The following is a 21,061-nucleotide window of genomic DNA, read 5'->3' as shown; positions in this document are numbered from 1 at the left end:
GTGAAACCACGAATGGTGGGGAGGGGGCGGCTACTGTACTGCTAAAAACCCTTCATGAAACATGCAAAGTAGCAAGCAAAAGACTTGGAAAGGTGAAAAAAGGTGGCCTGGGCATGCATTTTGAATTTGAGAACTGACCTGGAAGTCTCCTGGTGTATTTCTTTTGCCTTCTTTTGGTGTAGGTGCGAAGGAAACCTACAGCCCCAAAACATCATTGAACTCAAAGAAAGAAAGGCCTGCTCTCACAAGCCGAAGATATTAGAAAAAGGAGACCTTTAGGAAAAAACCCGTTTGATTATATCTGCTCCTCTCCAAGTAAACACCCATTACCCTAGCACTGAGATTGGGAAGAGCCCTGTGAACCATCACCACCCTAAGCTGCAAAGAGGCAGTGCCTTAACAGTCCCAGCTAGAGACTGAGGGAGGATTACAAAGAGAAGGGAGCTGGAAATCTGTGTATGTTGTACTGAACAGGCCCCTCAGCATACCAGACAGGAAACTGACCATAATCAATATAGCAAAATGAACTATGAGTGGACTGTCCAGGTTTCAGATTGGTTTCTGGGTAGTGTCCAGGTAGGGGCAGATCAGAATAACACTGTAAAGACTTTGAAAATTAAATTGACATTAAAACATAAAACTGGGTTAGGACATGAATTCTGAACTGGAAGATAAACAGAATTTCTGTTACAAAACAGGTTTAAATAGAAACAATATTCTCATAATACTCAAAAGGTCCAGGATTCAATGCAAAATTATTCATATTGATAACAAGGAAAATCTCAACCTGAATAAGAGATATTAGAAGACCAAAATGGAAATTTTAGAACAGAAAAATACAATAACCAAAACAATACCAACAAAAACCCCTACATTCTGCTCAATAGCAGACTGTATTAGGGGGGTACCTTACAAAAACAGAAAAATACCACATTACCATAAGGGGCCATAATACGAGTAACAGCAGATTTATCAGAAACCATGGAGGTTCAAGGTTTGACTGAGTCCAGTTCCATTCCTGTGGATTCAGGACCTTGCTGGCTGTTGGCTGTGTAGTTTCTTGCTACACAGGATTCTCCATAAAGTAGTGCACGGCTGTTGTCTTCTCTCAGAGTGGGCAAGAGAAGTTGTCCAACATAAAGACAGTAATTTTATAACCTAACTTTCAAAGTGACATTCTATCACTTCTGCTGCATTCTATTCATTACAAGAGAATTAGTAAGTGCAGCCCGCACTCGAAGGGAGGAAATCACAACAGGGCATGAAGTACCAGGGGGTAGAGATCACTACAGACCATCTTAGAGGGTGCCTATAGCAGTACTAACAAGTTTATCAATAGTTAGTTCTAGTTCTCTATTATTAAAAGACCAATTAAAAATTTCAATTCCTTGATTACTGGTAGGCTGAGGAATTTAGGAATGCTTCAATCCACCAAGAGAGGCTAGAACATGTACTAACAACTCAAAAACCTTAGGGTCTGGCCAAGATGGTGGCATAGGTAGAAGCACTGCGCCTTCTCGCACAACCAAGTTTAAAAACAACAAAATTTTAGCAACAAAAATGCAGCCAAACCACAGAAAATTGAACTATACGGAAGTCTGACAACAATGAACCCTTCAGCCAAACCAGTAAGAGGGGCAGAGCCAGCAGCAGAACGGGGTTGGGCAGGAAAGATCCAATGGACCGACCTGGGCGTGCGACCCAGGTGAGCCAGCAAGCTGTGGGTGGATCCCAGGTGTGGAGAAGTGGGCAGACCCACTGAGGGTGCAAGGTGTTGGACCCACTGAAGGCTGATCACGGTCACACATTCATGCACAGATAAACCGGTGAAGGAACTAGCAGTGAGACGGACTGCGCAGGCCCCAGCAGCAGAGGGAACCGCCATTGTCCCTCTCTGACCCCGCCCCCACATACAGCATCACAAACCAGCCATTCGGGTGGTCCCGCCCTGGTGAACACCTAAGACTCTGCTCCTCCAATGTAAGGAGTGCTAACAAACCAAAACATGGCTCAAGAAGAACTCAAAGCCCCAGAGCCGATAAATCTAAGTGATGAAGAAATAGCCAAACTTTCAGATGCACAGTTCAAAAAACTGGTGATCAGGATGCTCACAGAACTGGTTCATTTTAGTCACAAATTAGAGGAACATATGAAGGCTAAACTAATTGAAATGAAGGGAAATGCACAGGAAACCAATAGTAATGGAAAAGAAACTGGGACTCAAATCAAAGGAGTGGACCAGAAGAAGGAAAAAAATGACCAAACAGAAAAGGATGAAGAAACAAGAATTCAAAAAAAGGAGGAGAGGCTTAGGAACCTCCAGGGCACCTTTAAACATTCCAACATCCGAATTATAGGGGTACCAGAAGGGGAAGAAGAACAGCCATGAGTGGAAAACTTATTTGAACAAATAATACAGAAGAACTTCCCCAATCTGGCAAAGGAAATAGACTTCCAGGAAGTCCAGGAAGCTCAGAGTGTCCCAAAGAAGTTGGACCCAAAAAGGAACACATCAAGGCACATCATCATTACATTAGCCAAGATGAAAATGAAGGAGAAAATGCTAGAAGCAGCAAGAGATAAGGGGACAGTCACCTATAAAGGAGTTCCCATCAGACTGTCAGTGGATTTCTCAAAAGACCTTGTAGGCAAGAAGGGGCTGGAAAGAAGTATTCCAAGTCATGAAATCCAAAGACCTACATCCAAGATTGATCTATCCAGCAAAGCTTTCATTTAGAATGGAAGGGCAGATAAAGTGCTTCTTAGATAAGGTCAAGTTCAAGGAGTTCATCATCACCGAGCCCTTATTATATGAAATGTTAAAGGGACTTACCTAAGAAAAAGAAGATAGAAAAGATGGGCAGTGAAAGGACAGCAAACTCAGTTATTAACAACCACACCTAAACAAAAGCAATCTAAGAAGATAGCTAGATCAGAAGCAGCAGAACCATAGAAATGAAGATCACATGGAGGGTTAGCAACAGGGGAGTGGGAGAAGGAGAAGGTACAGAAAATAAGTAGCATAGATGGTAGGTAGAAAATAGATAAGGGGGAGGGCAAGAACAGTATGGGAAATATAGAATCTAAAGAACTTGAGACACGTGGTCATAAACTAAAGGGGGGGAATGGTGGGGGAGAGGGTATGCAGGGTGGAGGGAAATGAAGGGGGGAAATAGAACAACTGTAATGGCATAATTAAAATATATTAAAAAAACAAAACAAAACAAAGCAAAACAAAAAACAAAACCCTTAGGGTCTTAAACATTTACTTCTCACTCATGTTTTATGGCCATGCCAAGTTGGCTGGGGGCTCTGAATCATTCTCACAGTGGAACCCAAGTTGGTATGAAAGTTCTATCTGGATGATGTTATTGGTCTCCATGGGAGGGGAAATAAAATTCTGGAGGGAATGAAATGCTTTGCCTAAAAGAGACATAACCTTTCTGTCACAACTAACTGACCAACTGATCACACAGCCTAGCCAACCACAAGCAGGCTAGGATGTGCAATCCTAATAGATGCACTTGAGACACAGAAGTAGCTGGTGAACAGTACAAATGATGACCATATGCATTCTGGTCAGTAAATATTCAGCTCACTGAATATTTACTCATCTGCTACAGAAATCCTCCAGAGTGGTTATAATGAAAAGAAAAAACAAAATGAAGTGTTACTGTGTGGGGCAACTGGAGCTCTCATAAAACTACTGGCAGGAATATAAAATGTTATGAGCTATTTTGGAAATACATCTTAATTTTTTTATATGAAATTGATATGTATGGTAAGCATATATTTAATTTTGTAAGGAACTGTCACGCTATTTCTCAAAGACTTATACACAAAGGTTCATAGGAGCTTTATTTATCATAGCAAAATCCTGGAAACAACCCAAATAACTGTCAGCAGATGAATAGATAAAACATACTGTAGGATATTCATATATAATGGATTACTCAGCGGTATGTTCAAACCTTGCCAGTATCCATTTTGTTTTGTCCATTACATTTCTTTTTAAAATCATGTTTATTTCTAAAAATTTTAATCTCAAATTACTCTTCACAGGGCAGCTTGTTCTTCTATCAATGCAATGAAATTTCACACTTATGGATATAGTTGTAAAACTATTCTTTCATTCATTTTTTTCAATAGTAGTGGTTTGGTCATCCTGTTTGGTTCCTCTAGCTAGCTATTACTTCCTTGTGTTGAGTGACTGGTGTTTAAAATTTTTTTTTCCTTGTAGTGCCTGATTAATCTAAGTTACTAAATATCAGTTCCTTCAGGGATTTAAAGGTCTGGTATGGGGACCAGTCAGCAGACACAACAAGTTTTCCCAGTGTGAGGTGGTAGCAAGCAGGCCAAACTTGATTCCTTTCAAATTAGGCAGACAACCATGAGCTCTGTCTTTTAGGGTGTTCTGAAGAAGAATGGGGAAGATTTGATCCCCAATGGACAAAGACAGAAATAGCAGACAGTAGGTAAGTCAGAGCACATCTCTACCCAGCTCCTGTAAATAGGATCTACCTTTAAACACAAAGCTTTAGGTTATAGAGAGGGCCCCTCTTTTTGTTAGCCAAATTGTTGCAACAGGGCTGTGAGAGAACTAAGGGTGTTTTAGATTGTCAGCTTCTGAAAGATTATCTACTATCCTTAAACATACTAGCATGCACATACTTGTTGAATAAACCACATTATTTAGAAGTGAGCTCTAAAACTAGAGGCCTGGCCTATACTAGGAAAAAATAATGAAAATAATCCTACCCATATTAAAGTGGCTGAGTACTTAATAGTAATCATTGTAGCCTACTAAATGTAACAGAGTCCAGTGAAACGCTCATCTTTCACACTTAAGCTGAAGAGACAACCAGATACAATGGACCCCCTGAAGGACAACCACACAACTTACTAAGTCTTGAAAAAAAAAAATCAAATCTGAATCTGGTCATGCTTGAATTCTAACTACCAATTTATGGAAAATAAAAAGAAACAGGTTAAACCATTCCACATGGTTATAATCAGAAAAATCTATTTTGTCAGAAAGACTTCAGAACAATTTCATCACATACATTGTTAAAGTTAAAAGAAAACAAAGACTAGGGCCTATATACAGATTAAAAGACACTTAAGATATAGTAATAAATAACAATGCAAGATTCTTATTTGGATCCTGATTCAAAGAAACTGACTTAAAATACCTATGTATGACATTTGACACAATGGACATTTGAACATTTACTAGGTATTTTATATAATTAGCATTAATCTTTTTTTAGGATTAATCCTTTCATAAATGTGAGAATGGTATTGTAATTATGCTTTCTAAAAGTCTGTTATCTTTCAGACAGAAAATGAAATATTTATGTAAAAAAACAAAAAGTCTTTAAAAGTTTAGGAGCAACATAAAATTGCTTAGTTTTGGACCACACTTGACACTTCTGAACATGTTAAGCTGTCATCAGCCTGTTTCCTAGTCTATGATGTTATAAAGCAGAGTTAAGACAATATATAGCATGAGGGAATCACTTATCTTACTAACATAGGTGGTAGAACCAAACCAGTGCAAGCAGCTCAATCTGGGAGACATTCCCCACTCCTCGTGCAGCGATGTGGCCAATGCAGGAGGTAATTACGACACCAGATGATGCAATTTATTTTTTTTATTATTATTTTTTTTGGAGCCCCCGCACATGGGCCGCAGGGCCTGGCCTTGCCCGAGCTCTGGGGCACCCAGGCCTCTGGTCCCGGGAGCCTGGTGGTAGGATGGGGATTTTTTTTTTTTTAATTTTTTATTGATTATGCTGTTACAGTTGTTCTATTCCCCCCTTCAATTTAATGTTCCATTTTCAATTTGACTTAAGTTTGACTCTTCAAAATAAAATGACTCCAATGTTTATAACCAGTCGTAAGTGACAACAGCTCCAATCACTATACTGTAAACCAGAACTTGGTTTTGAATTTAACTGAATGCAGGAAAATCACTGAAATTAGTTTGGCATATATTGAAATGTGAGAGAGCCTACATAGTCCAAAAGTAAGGACTGCCAGGTCTGGACTCAGATTGCCTAAATTTATAGTTATGCCACTTCCTTGGTGTATGAACTTTGGTAAATTTCTTAACCTTTCTGTGCCTTTGATATTTATCCATAAGATGGGGACAATAGTATCTGCCTTTGAGGACTGTGAGTAGGATTAAATGCATACACATAAAAATATACAAGTGACTAGTGCAAAGCAAATATTCAGTAAATATTGGCTATATATATGGCTCTGAATTCAGGGGTAGGAAAACAGATTCAATAAAATTAAAACTTTAATTAAAACATAACAATACAGCTACAGAGATGAGAACTATGTTTTAGAATATTTTTGTGTCTGTGACATAAATAGCACTGATTATCCTAAAATTGACATAAGACTGAAGTTGTTATAAACACACTATGTTGTTACACTGGAAAAATTGCCAATTTAGTAAAATAAAAAAAAATCATACGTAGGATAAAATCTGTCCTTAGTGCTTAAGATTTCATATTAGTTCTCATTGCCAAAAAATCAAGAGTGAAAAATTATGTGAGATGTCTGTTTCAATAAAAGCATATGATGAAATACTCTGGAAATGACCGATTCTTTAAAGAATATACTATAAAAGCCAGACAAATGTAAAACAGTGAAGCAAGATGAGCTATTTTGCTAGTCATAAAATATTTATTAAGGTATACTTTAGGGGATATAGTGAATATAAAATTTAGGATCACAATATGAAGCAATTTCAGCCCTCTCAAAAGTCAGCCCAGTCCTCAATGCTCTGCAGCTGTAAACCCACTGGTGAGACTCACTAAAAGCAGTTTGACTAGTACGGAAGAGGCTTTTCATAAACATTTACAATTAGAGCATCCGAATACCTCTTTTAAGTGCAAAACCACACCACATTACACTAATGCAGCAACAATGCATTCATATTGTTCTCATTAGTCATTAGTAGTCAACTTGCATAAAACACCAGAAAAAAGCACAATGGAGCTCACAAAATGGGCTAAAAAATGAACCTGCCCTTGCAAAACACATATTGTAATGGAAGATATTAAATTTGTGTTACACACACTACAGAAGCTGTGTTCATTCCAATGATCTCAAGTGTCATTTCCTTTTCCGTAAAATCAAATTACATGAACGAGGCACAACTAATATTTGGGAGGCAGTGTGTAGCTAAAATTTCATTTAACTAATTATTCAATGATTTAAAAAACCCCCATAAGTCTTTTCTGTCCTGAGGTAGTTGCAAAATAAATCATAACTTGGATACAACTAGAGCTGAGGCTTTGACTTTAACTCATTACAACTAGTTGTTACTGACAGGAACTACCTTTTGATATTTAAAAGACAGTTGAGAAATGGGCCTCTTACTACACACACAAGATGATGGCTATGTAGGAAAGAGGATTAGCTGCTTCAGAACATGAGAGATATGGTCCACCATTGCTTCCACCCCCACCCACCCCCTACGATTTTAGATTCTTTATTGTCCAAAAAATTCACCAGGAGCAACACAGTGGAAGTAGACAGATCACCGTCCTTTGCTGTAGCCAGGGAAGAACAGGTCAAGTAGAGTCTGCAGAATCTCATTGGGAATCATGATGTAATTCTGGCCAAGATCATGCCGGCAAGCAGGGCAGGAGAAAACTTGAGCCTTAAAGGAACGCTGTAAACAATCCTAAGATACAACACAACAAAACAAAACAAAATAAAACAAAAACCAAAAAATATACCCAATTGCATCTGAGGGTAAAGAAAGTAGAAAAGTACTCAACAACTTATGCTTTTAAATAGGCGCTACAAACTTATTGTTTGGCAAGAAAAAGAACCCCCCACAAGATGAATAACTATAAAGACCTGAATCCATAATACCTATGAACACTAGTCTACAGACATGGCTTTAATTCTGTCTCTAGCACAGCGATTTTTCAACTTTTTTCATTTCATGGCACACCCAAGCTAATTACTAAAATTCTGCGACACACCAAAAATTACTGTTTTTGCTGATCACAGTACACAGGTATAATTTTGATTTACAAAAAAAAAAAAAAAAAAAAAGTAATTACCTATTCTTTTTGCTCCAAAGTGACTTAAAAAAAAAAAAAGGTGCCTGTACTTGTATAATAATTTCTGGTACCAAGAATTAAACAATCAGATGTAACTCTATTATATGACCTATATATATTTATGGTTCAGGACAGGGCATTCATACCAGACAGGTATGTTATTGGCTGTTGTCATTTTTTAATTTGACAATTTAAGGGAAAAGAGGTCAGTGGTCTTGACTAAGTAATAAGGTGTTGCATGTTTTACAAAATCTTGTGGCATACCCATTGAAAATTGCTATTCTAACACATACTGTGAGACTTCAGGTAAATGACTTAACTTTTGTATGCTTTAATCTACTCATCCGATGGAATGAGGATGTTAGAGACTATGGTCCTCACTAGCCTCATCTTCTAGGCTGGATTTTAATACTGTTCTTTTCTGATTAAGCACTAAAAAAAAATTCAGGATTCCTTGGCTTAGAACTAAGTTATATATTTTATCAAATCACTTAACATATAATGTGTCTTCCAAAAATATATTTAAAAAGTACTAAGTACATTACACAGTTAACTAACTTAAGGCCAGGCACAAACACATAGGTAAATGGGTTGTTTCCATTTTACAGAAGAAATTAAAGGGCGGAAAACCACCAAGCAGTAGAGCAAGATTCCCACCTTATTTTTTACTATAACTCAAATTTTCCTTTCACACCACACCGGTAACACAATATTCAATTTCTCTGGGCACGCTGTCAGATAGAATCTGTTTAAGATTCCATAAGTACAGGGCACTATTTTAGTTCAGTTTGCACTATGCTGTATGAAACATATAAAAGCTCTAAGAGAAAACAGCAATGACATCTCACTTTCTCTTCTCCATTTCAGCCCCTCCCCACAATGGCAAATGCGACAGACTACCACAACTATATATATATTCGAATTACTATTACTATCTAATAAAACATGCATTTACCACCAAGATGTAGTTTAGTGCTTGTGAACAGACAAAGTGCTATTACTATTCTGTTCTATGGAAAAATGCTTCTTCACATGTTAAAAACAGGTTTGGAGGTTAGTGTGCCTTCTGGCCTAATAAGGAAAAATGATAAAGAAATTCTACTTACTTTACAGACATTGTGGAGGCAATCTGTTGTCACAGGCTGGTAAACTAGTTCCTGGCAGCAAACACACATAAAAGATTGTTCCAATTTTTTAAGAAAATTCTAGACGGTACCCAAAAGGGAAGAAAAAAAAGGTTAGCATTTCATAATATTTTTTCTTTAAATATTTCTTTTTGAAAACATTTTGTTTATTTATCTTTAGAGGGGAAGGGAAGGAGAGAGGGAGAGAAATATCAATGTATGGTTGCCTCTTGTGCATCCCCTGCTGGGAACTGGCCTGCAATCCAGGCATGTGCCCTGGCTGGGAATCAAACCATGATCCTTTGGTTCGCAGGCCCATGCTCAATCCACTGAGCTACACCAGCCAGGGCTTTTTTTTTTTTTTTTTTTTTTTAAAGATTTTATTTATGTTTTAGAGAGGGGGAGAAAGGGAGAAAGAGAGAGAGAAATATCAATGTGTGGTTACCTTTCACATGGCCCCCAGTGGGGACCTGGCCTGCACCCCAGGCATGTGCCCTGATTGGGAATCAAACTGGCAACCTGTTGGTTTGCAGCCCATGCTCAATCCACTGAGCTATGCCAGCCATGGCCCTTCATAATATGTTAATAAAATTCAATAAGTATCTTCACATTCAATACGTTTTCTATTAAAAAAATCAAGTAGTGATTGTAATGACTAGCAAATATATAATGGAAACTGGAACAAAACCATTTCATTAGATATACATATTAGTTTTAAATCTTAGGATTGGGTTGGAAAGGTTGCAAAGGCACATATACAGCATTAAAATGTAAGTGCCCTGCCCCCAACCTCACATTCCAGAGATTATTTTTTCACTGTTAAAAAAATTAGAACTTGTCTCAAGGTCATTATATACATTTTCCAAAAAGCTGCATGGTATTCCAGTACATGGATATGCATTATTTGTTCAATCTTTTACTACAAAACTTGAATATGGATATTCTTTATTCTTCAAAACCATTACTAGTTCTGTTTTACCTAAGCTGTTTGTTACTTTTAAACTAGGAAGATAAGCCCTGGCTGGTGTGGCTCAGCAGATTGAGTGCTGACCTGCGAACCAAATGGTCACCAGTTCAATCCCCAGTCAGGGCCCATGCCTGCCAGGTATAGCCCAGTTGGGGGCGTGCGAGATGTAACTGATCAATGTCTCTCTCACACATTTGTGTTTCTCTGCCTCTCCATTTCCTCTAAGAATAAAAAATTTAAAAAAATTTTAAGCTTAGGGGGATTAGCAGTTTTCTGAATATTCAAAAGGATAATCTTCTATTCAGTTATTTTTGGTAGTAAGGGAGTATATTTTATGTTCTTTTATGTTAATAGAAAAAGTGGTATTTATAATTTCGCATAAAACTAAAAAAGAAAACAACAACAGATCCCAAAGTATAAACAAATACCATATATATGATCTCATTTATATGTGGAATCTAAACAAACCTAACTTCATAGATACAGAGAACAAATTAGTGGTTGCCAGGGGTGGGTTGGGGGTAGACAAAACTGTTGAACAGAGCCAGAAGGCACAAACTTCCTATTATAAATATAACTCCTGGTGATATAATGTGCAGCATAGTGACTACAGTAATACTGTATTGCACAGCTGAACGTTGTTAAGGAAGTAAATCTTAAAAGTTCTCATCACAAGATGTATGGTTACAGATGTTAACTAGACTTATTATGGTGATCATTTTGCAATATATACAAATATTCAATCATTTTGTTGTGTTCACTGAAACTACTAATATGTTGTATGTTAATTATTGCTCAAAGAAAAATCAAAGATACCATTTCAAAGTTATGTTTTGATACTAACTTATTTATAAATGTGGATTATAAAAGTCAAGTGAATGATCAACAAAGTAGTATGCAACACATTAAAAGAATATACCAGTTAGGGGAGACATGGCAAAAATTATAAATTTAGTACCAGCTACTTTCTCCCTGACAAATGCCTTTGTTCATGACTAGTACTTCCTCTCTGTAGTGCCTACAATATGAGTATATGTACTAGAGGTATTTTGAGGTGCCATAATGTGCTACATAGCAGTAACAAAAAAGCCAAATCCTTGCTCTCATGGGATTTTATATTCCTTTAGGACAGGAAACTAAAAAAATTCAATTTCAGATAGTGATAACTAAGGAAACATGGCAAATTAAAGCAACAGAATAAAGACTACATTAGCAAGGGTAGAAAGCAAAGGCCTCTCTGAGAAGTGTAATACTACTGTGGAGACTTACAGGATCTGAGGGAGTGAGACACATGAAGATGTACAGAGAGAGAATTCTAGCGTATAAACACCTAGCAGCCAGAATGAGCTCAGTGTGTTAAAAAACACAGATTACTGTAGCCAAAGCAAGTTGGGCCTGAGAGAGTAGCATGAGGGGACTGCAGAGGTAGGTCGGGATGACAGATCATGCAGGGCCTTGGGAAGGTGTTTGAATTCACCGTGGCCAACACCTGATTTTGTGGCTTAATAAATGTGTTCCTGGCTTATCTGAAGAGAATGTGCATAAAACCTGCCCAGAGCATTCAATAATAGTACATAAATGTCCAGAGTAATCACTAGAAGCTACATTACAGTAATATGACTCATGCATGTAAGATCCTTCCACAAGCAAGCAGAACTATTTTTTGCAGGGGAGGAGCCCCTTTTTTTGGTTTGAGAATTGTTGACTGATGACTTAATTTCATATAGAAGTTATATTGAAAGAAGAGATGGGAAAGTATTCTTGATTTGTACATCCTTCTCAACTCTCACAGGATTCAACCACTTTAATAATTTTTTTATTGATAATAGAATATACATATTAAAAGCCTCACACTGAAGCACAATATACACGTCCAACCAAAAAAACAGATGTGCAAAAGAACTTCGTCTGTACTCAGGTGGCTCTTCACTGATACCTGCTACTTTGTCCCTTGCCCACCCACAGCTAGAACTCACCTTACTTATCACTAACCAGCTGTATCCCCTCTATCCAGAGTGTAATTAGACCATGATCAATTGCTTGCTGTATCTTACTCTATGAGAGTCAGGCTCTTTTTATGCCTGGGTTTCTTGGCTAAAAATCAAATAACACTTCTCATAGAGCTCAATCACTTTACTTCTGTCTGCCACAGATGTAAGCCTCATATTACCAAGGACAACCCAACATATCACATCTTTAGGCAAAGGAAATGATGACTGCACTATAAATCCAAAGGGTATGTGATAAACCTCACCCATTTTAAAAAGTTTAACAATTATACCAGGAAGATTCTTCCTTAATACAATAATAATGACTATTTCTGAAACAAAAAGCAATGGAAAAACTCTGAGAGTTCCCTTTAAATATAGATAGAAAGCACACAGATATTCATTAATATCCTATATCAGACACACGGAAGTTCTGGCTAATGCAGAGAGAAATAAAAAGAAACTTGGAAAGAAGAAATGACTAAAAGATGATGAGATAATTTGGAATTTCAAGAGAGAATACTAGAGGTCACAACAATAGCTGCACATCACAATACTTTGGAGAAAGAGCAGAAAAGTAACTATATTACACATGAAAAGAGGTTAATATGTAGCAAAACTGACTATTTAAATTTCTAAGCAAAATTTAAGACAATAAAAGCAAGTGAGCAAGCAAGGAATGAATAGACAAGTTATATTCGAAACCTCTAAGCTTTGGGGATCTGATAGGAAAGCTTTGTTTGCAAAACAGCTCAATACAAAATTCATACATCGGTTAACTCTGTAATTCCTTTTCACTTTCAAATTTTATGATTCCACACCTCCCCCCCAAATCCAAAACATATGAAGTATTTAAACAGATCAATGCTGGTTTATTTACCTCTAGGTTGAACACATAGGCATTAAAATTGTGCTAAACTGCCTAAGACTTAATGCTATCAGGTAACTTTGAAATATAACAAAAACTCTCCTTATTCCAAGAAATTCAAGAACCAAGAAGAGGGAAGACTCCCAAACTCTTTTTACAAGGTCAGCATCATCCTAATTCCAAAACCAGATAAAGACACAACAAAGAAAGAAAACTACAGGCCAATACTGTTGATGAACATACATGCTAAAATTCTCAACAAAATCTTGGCAAACCAGCAATACATTAAAATGATCATATACCATGATCAAGTGGTATTTATCCTGGGGATGCAGGGATGGTACAACACTCACAAATCAATAAACGTAATACATCATGTAAACAAAATAAAAAACAAAAATCACAAGATCATATCAATAGATGCTGAAAAAGCATTTGATAAAGAATAGCACCCATTTATGATAAAAACACTCATCAAACTGGGAGGAGAGGGAGCATAACTCAACATAATAAAGGCCATATATGAGAGACTTACAGACAACATCAGACTCAATGGGCAAAAATTAAAAGCTTTCCCCCTAAAATCAGGAACAAGACAAGTGTATCTGCTTTCACTACTTCTATTCAACATAGTGTTGGAAGTTCTAGCCACAGGGATCAGAAAATAAAAGGCATCCAAATTGGAAAGCAGAAGTAAAGCTGTCATGGTTGGCAGATGACATGATGGTGTACATAGAAAACCCTATAGATTCCACCAAAAAACTACTCGACCTAATAAGTGAATTTGGCAAAACATCAGGATTCAAAGTCAATATTAAGAAATGAAGGCATTTTGTACACCAACAATGAAGTATCAGAAACAGAAATTGGGAAAGAAAATCCCATTTACCAGAACAACAAGAAAAATAAAATACCTAGGAATAAACTTAACCAAGGAGGTAAAAGACCTGTACTCAGAAAACTACACAATACTGAAGAAATTAAGGAAGACGTTAATGCATGTACATACTGTGTATGATTTGCATTACACAGTATGCAAATCTATTACACAGATTTGAAGAATTAACATCATTAACATGTCCATACTACCAAAAACAATCTATATATTCAACACATCCCTATTAAAATACCAATTACACATTTCACAGATATAGAACAAATAATTAAGAAATTTATATGGAACCATAAATGGCCCTGAAGAGCCTCGGCAATTCTGAGAAAGAAGAACAAAGTAGGAGGGATCATGATACCGGCTATCAAACTATACTACAAGGCCATTTGTAATCAAAACACTGGTATTGGCATAAGAACAGACACATACATCAATGGAACAGAATAGAGAGCCCAGAAATAAAGCCAAGTCTCTAAGGCCAATTAATATTTGACAAAGGAGGCAGGAGCATAGAATGGAGTAAAAATAGCTTCTTCAATAAATGGTGTTGGGAGATCTGGACAGGTACACACACACACAAAAAGAAACTAGACCACGAACTTATACCATACACCAGAATAAACTCATGCTGGATAAAAAAAACTACCATAAAAGTCCTAGAGGAAAACATAGGCAGTAAAATTTCAGATATCCCATGCAGCAGTATTTTCAATGACATACATCCTAGGTCAAGGGATAGAAAGGAAGGAATAAACAAAGGGGACTATATCAAATTAAAAGCTACTGCACGGCTAAAGAAAACATTAGCAAAATGAAAGGAGAACAAACTATATGGGAAAATATATTTGTCAATGATACCCTGGACAAGGGTTTGATCTCCAAAATATATAAGAAACTCATATGACTCCACCAGGAAGACAAACAATCCAATTAAAAAATGTGCAAATGACCTGAACAGACACTTCTCCAAGGAGGACATACAGAGGGCCCATCGGCATATGAAAGGATGTTCAACATCACTAGCCATTGTAAAGATGCAAATTAAAACCACAATGAGATGCCACCTCACATAGGTCAGAATGGCCAGCATAAACAAAGCAACAAACAAGTGTTGGAGAGGTTGTGGAGAAAAGGGAACCCTAGTGCACTGTTGGTGGGACTGCAGACTGGTGCAGTCACTGTGTAAAACAGTATGGAATTTCCTCTAAAAACTAAAAAATGGAACTGCTTTTGAACCAGATATTCCACTGCTGGGATTATACCCTAAGAATCCTAAAACACTAATTCAAATGAAACTATGTACCCCTATGTTCATAGCAGCACAATTTACAATAGCCAAGTGCTGGAAACAGCTGAAGTGCCTATGAATCAGTAAATGAGTAGATTAAAAAAATGTTGGTGGTATATTCACACAATGGAATCCTATGCACCAGAAAAAAAGGAGCTCCTACCCTTCCCCAAAACATGGATGAATCTGGAGAGCATTATGCTAAGTGAAGTAAGACAGGTGGTGTAAGACAAATACCATATGATCTCACCTATAAATGGAACCGAATCAACAAAACAAAGAAAAAAAAAAGAACCAGAGGCATGGAAATAAAAGAACAAACTGACAGTGACCAGAGAGGAGGGGAGAAGGGGACAACAGGGAAAAGAAGGGGAACATGTACAAAGGACCCATGGACAAGGACAATGGGGTGGGGATTGTCTTTGGGAGCAGGGGTTAGACAGGGCAGGAGAGTGCAACTGGGGGAAAAAGGGGGACAACTGTAACAGAACAACAATAAAAAAAATCAAAACGAAACACTCTCCTAATGAGTTTTAGATTAACTTGAGTATGTTCCACACTGAAAATTTTTCCCATGAATAGTACCTCAACATTAAGTTCAGGCATGGAGAGGTCAGAAACCATTATCTAAGAGGTCTAAAATAAATTTAAAAGCATTTAAGTTCTGCCTCAGATTGTTTCTAAAAGCTGCAAGCACTGGATGAAAAGATTAAAGGATCAAGTTTTGACTGGCTTGTGAAAATGATACTTCGTAGGGAAATTATTTTCCAGCATTTATTAATATCAGGACATTATTATTTTAAAGATCTTGTAATAACTATGTATGGTGATAGACGATTACTAGGCCTATGGTGGCCACGTATATAAATGTCTAATCACTGTGTTGTATACCTGACACTAATATAATATTGAATGTCAACTATACTTAAAATTAGAAAATAAAGGTATGTAATTATACAAAAAACAAAAAAGTCTTCACTTACTGGTCCTTCCACAAGATGTACAAGCACTTCATCCCAGAGTTTCTGGTTTTGATGATCTTCTCGAATTAGACGTTGCTGTTGAGGGGTTAGCTGGAAAGCTTCAACTGCTTCTGCTGAATCTGATGCTTTGAATACTTTTGAGGCACTTGGACAATCATCTAGATTTATTTAAAAATACATCAGAAAACCTGCAAGTAGTTCTAAGCAGAACTATGACACAAAAGAGTTAACTGGCACCAGTAATGTTTAGCATGAATACAACCTGCATAAAGCAGCATCTAACTTCCCCTGGAGTTTAGGATATTATATATACTGCTGTTTTGATTCTGATACTATTATATATACTGCTGTTTTGATTTTGATACTATTTAAATACAAGTAACCCCACACCAAAACCCCTTTGCTTTGCTTTCGATGTCTTATGAGTTTCTCAATTTATTCTCTTAATATTTCTCTTTATTAGGAATTATGTTATTAGGATTTACTTGTAATCATTACCTACCATCATCCGTAGTCGGCCTCTTTGAGGCTCCATTGGCCTTCCTTGACTGTCCTTTAGTCTTCTTCCCTTCCTTATCTGAAGGGTAACCTACTGGATACTGATGGGGGGGAAAAGTATAATGTAGACTTAAACTTCACAGAGAAGGGGGGGTTCTAGATCCTGGTGAGAAATTTAAAAAGGGGAGAGAGGAAGAATCCATTTTTTCCCTAACTGAACAATTTATATAAAGGAAGCAGACATTAAAAAAAACAAGAACAAAAAAAAACAAAATTCAAACGACAGAGACTATTAAAATCCCAAATTCAGTGTAAAACCATGTAGTTTTGATTAAGAAATTCCATTTTACAATACAATGATCTTAGTTTCAGATCTAAAATAGGAAAGAATGTTTACAGGAGCTGTGACTAGGTGGCTTGAGAATTTGGAGGAAGAGAGGAAAGTGGAATCTTGATATGAAGACAAGTGAAGATCAACCACAGAGCACAACAGATGGTACTCACATCAATGGGATTACACTAAATTGTGGGGCCAATCTAAAAAATAAAACAAAAGAAAACTCCACCAAAACATTAAGGGCCAAATTTCCTAGCTCTTAAAAATTGGGAGTGAGTGGATAATAAAAGCTTTTAGTAGACCTAATGCCACTAAATTACTGAATTCTTTATCAGCCAAAGGTCCAACTCTAAGGAATAAATTCTACCTATTATCTTTGTATTTTAAGGGCTACCTTTTTTTCCTTTGGGATATGCTTTGTGATAACACTCCTGTTTAAAGCTCAGCATGTTTCCGCCTTCATGGATGATACATTACCTCATCATATTAGATGGGATTATATACTTCTGTTCAGTTTCATGTCTAACCTTTTTAGAATATTCTTTGATGAATGGTGGATCAGAAAAAGTCTTTAAAAAATGGATTTAACAAAAGGGTTTTTAAAAAATATCAGTTACAAAAGAATTACAGTGGACCCTTGAAGAACAAAGGTTTGACAAGTGTGGATCCACTTATGTATGAATTCTTTTCAATAAAGATATTGAAATTTTTTTGGAGATTTCATTACATGAATTGCTATACTTATAAATAAATTTTTTCACATTATCTTTTTATTTTTCATGCCTGTTGTTTCAACATGTATTAATAGCTACAGTGTCATGTATCATGCAAGATAATATTAATGTCTGTCAGTAGGTACTGACAGACAATTCATCTTGTAAACAGATGACAAACTTACAGTATCAATAAATACAATACTGTAAATATATTTTCTCTTTTTTTGATTTTTCTTAATAACATTTTCTTTTCTTTAGCTTACTTTATTGTAAGAACATATACAAAGTGTGTCAATAATCTGTTTATGTTATTAGTAAGACTTTTGGAAAAGAGTAGGTTATTAGTACTTAAGTTTTTGTGTGTTATCAAAAGTTTTGCATGGCTTTCGATTGCGCAGGGGTTGATGCCCCTAGCCCCCATGTTGTTCAAGGGTCTACTGTATTTTGGTAGTTATTTTAGCAGCTGATGGGTCTCATTTAAAACAATAAATCTATGAATTTAAAAAGAAAACAAAAATAGAAACAGACTTGCACTAGAAGACGCACACTCACCTGCCTGGGTGGTCAGACACTTGCCCATAGTTCAGCCCCTACACATGCAGTGTGGGCAGAGCCAGGGAAAATGACAAAGCTGGCAGTCTTTACGGAAAGCACAACAATGGGGAATGATGGAGGATGAACTCAAACCATGCAAGTCAGTGTCAGGGACAAAGTCTAGGGTGTATAGGCAGTGGAGGGGGAATGCAGCCATACCATCCACTATGCACACAAAACCAACGAAGTCTTATATGGGTTAACAGCTGAGCATGGGCAAAGGGAAAAAAAAGGCACGACACTAAAGGTGGTGACAGGACAGGGAAGCAGCTTTGAGGGGGAAGAGAGAAAAGGGGTGAGGAAAAGTGAGAAGGGTAGGAAGCAGACCACTCTTACAAGCCACCTCCCCCCTTCCCCTAGAGACACACCCCCTGTGCCATCCAGGATAAACTTCCCTTCTCCAGGTCTCCTCCTCTAAAATTTAAAGGATAAATTTTATATATCCCTTTCCCTCATACTCCAAGTGATGATCTCCATATTGAATTGAAAATACTTTTCGTTGACCAGCCCAACTTTTCCCAAGCACAATTCTTGGTCTGAGAGTAGTTTGATACCTAGGATGCTACCTTTTTACTGTTTTTATTTCTGTATACTTGCATGATCTTATTTTCGCCCCTTACCATCCACTGATCAACTGCTGTGGGTTATATTCCAGTATTAAAGCACGTTGATAGCAGAGGTGTACATTTTTATGAATATACAGGTAGCCTAGACAAATGTAATCTAACCTGTAAACGTAGGCATAATCTCCTTGATCGTTCTATTCCTTCTGAGGTCCAAGGAGCAGGTTCAACATCATCTCTTCTTAAAAGATAGCGCCAAACCAGGAATCCATGGCTTGATGAAATCTCTGGCCAATATTTCACCACCTAAATCATAGTATTTCAGTACTACTTTGAGATTTAAAGTTAAAACTTATGTCATCATATTAGTGGTTTAAACTTGCCAAAGCTAAACCCAACTTCAAAAGGTATTTGTTTTGCAACAATAAATGAATTAAAAATATTACCAAAATATTATTTTGACCTTATTTCTTATTAAGATAGTTCCTTTATATGTATAGATTACTATAAAAATTTGAGATACTGACAAAACTATGCTTATTAATATAATTTTGCATAATAGTAAGTAGAAATGGCAGCAATAGATACCTGTTTTCTAAACAAACAATACAACCTATTTTGAAAATTATAATATGCTCTGCTTGAAAATCTATTGTAGTTAAAATCATTCCGAAATACATGTAAGAATCAAGATCTATAATGGCTATGTTATTTAAATGTTTTATCACAGAGAATAAACTTATAAAAAACTTAACCCAAAATATTGCTCTGCCCTTATGGACTTGAAATTAGCCTTAAAAGAAAAGTATCAAAGTTAAAAGCTCTTTGTGCATCTGTTACAGTTTCAGAAAAGGTAGAAATACCAACTAGGTCTAATGTTTCCTCTAGCCCACCCACAGCAGAGGATTTCCCTGTGGTGGTAACCCTGTCCTGAAAGCCCGGGAAGAACAACTAACAAGAGGTCATGCCAGATAGAGCACCTTATAAATGCCATCATATCTGTTGCCTTCTTCAGGAGCATATTTGCTGATCTTCCTCCCTTTAAAACTGCGTATCACTCTGACTGGCTTACCAGCTCTCCAATTCCGAGATTCTGCTCCAATTTTATCATCCAATGGAGCATCACAGTTTAGGGCCAATGCCCTAAAAAATAAAGCAAAGTCTTTATACCAAGCAATCTTTCTTCAAGTATATAATCGCATCATTAGCTCAATTAAAAGGTGAATCATGCCTTACCTGACGGTTAAGATTCTATGATTCTTTCCATATTATTCCAGATAATAGGATTATGCTTTCCCCCACCAGCAGAGAAGACAAATCAGTTTTCTGATGTCACCCCCAAGCCAGGGGATTGGTTCTCAGATAGCCTGTAGGGTTCTTCTGAAAGTAATAACATCTGTGCCACGTATAATAGAAAACAACTAGAAATACATGGAATTTTCTTTAAATAACGTTTGTTGAGGAAAGGGGAAAAGTTGGAAAACTAAAGCAACCGACTGTTGTAATAGTTATTTTTGATAGGGAATGAGGTAAATTGCTGGAATAATGTAGAAAGAAATTCAGAAAAATAAATTTGGCAGCAAGGTATGAATGACCTCTCTAGGTCCACTTTCCACATTCCAGACAACAGAGATTCTGTAAAGTTTAGAAGATATTAAGAACAAGCTCAATATGAGAATATCCTTTAAAGACCTCTGGTAAAAAACATAAATTTAAATAAAAATGAAGCATTCAAATGTCTGTGCTAAATCATGACAATAAAGGCTGCTTGGATGCTCAAGATCACTGTATTTTACTGAAGACACATAAACAAGGAGGAACAGTGAGCTGGAAGCAACACTTGATTTAGCTAAAGCTTCCTTAGTATTTGTACTCAGTAGTAATTAATCAGTAAAATTATTAGATGTCAGAAGACCTTTCTTGGGGAACTTAGTCCTGCTCCCTTCAAAAAACAAAAAAACATAATAAAAAACCCCACCAAACTAGAATCTACTTAAAATTAGTATTTATCCTCTAAGATACCAATTTCCTAACTTAGGTGAAAAGAAACCACTGAAAATACATGAAGTCAAAAATACACAGACACACCCTGAATGGTGTGGCTCAGTGGATTGAGTGCCAGCCTGTGAATGGAAAGGTCACTAGTTCAC

At 36.8% G+C, this 21,061-nt stretch overlaps 1 protein-coding gene across 1 annotated transcript in view; it reads right to left on the bottom strand.

Annotated features, from left to right (window-relative positions):
- Positions 1-5,093: 5,093 nt before the first annotated feature.
- Positions 5,094-21,061, bottom strand: part of UHRF2 (ubiquitin like with PHD and ring finger domains 2) — a 98,481-nt gene continuing 82,513 nt past the window's right edge. Inside the window, exons 11-16 of the mRNA XM_037156748.2 lie at positions 19,892-20,054; positions 19,077-19,217; positions 16,706-16,802; positions 16,204-16,361; positions 9,200-9,298; positions 5,094-7,705 (exon numbers count right to left, since the gene is read on the bottom strand). Coding sequence (XP_037012643.1) covers positions 7,559-7,705; positions 9,200-9,298; positions 16,204-16,361; positions 16,706-16,802; positions 19,077-19,217; positions 19,892-20,054 — 805 coding nt within the window. The 3' untranslated portion in view covers positions 5,094-7,558. The remainder of the gene's footprint in view (positions 7,706-9,199; positions 9,299-16,203; positions 16,362-16,705; positions 16,803-19,076; positions 19,218-19,891; positions 20,055-21,061) is intronic.

The sequence above is a fragment of the Artibeus jamaicensis genome, unplaced genomic scaffold (assembly GCF_021234435.1).
Source record: "Artibeus jamaicensis isolate MK-2021 breed Jamaican fruit bat unplaced genomic scaffold, CSHL_Jam_final scaffold_1964, whole genome shotgun sequence".
Classification (NCBI taxonomy): Eukaryota; Metazoa; Chordata; class Mammalia; order Chiroptera; family Phyllostomidae; genus Artibeus; species Artibeus jamaicensis.
The sequence above is the reverse complement of the archived record's forward strand: the minus strand, read 5'-3'. Positions and strand labels throughout refer to the sequence as shown.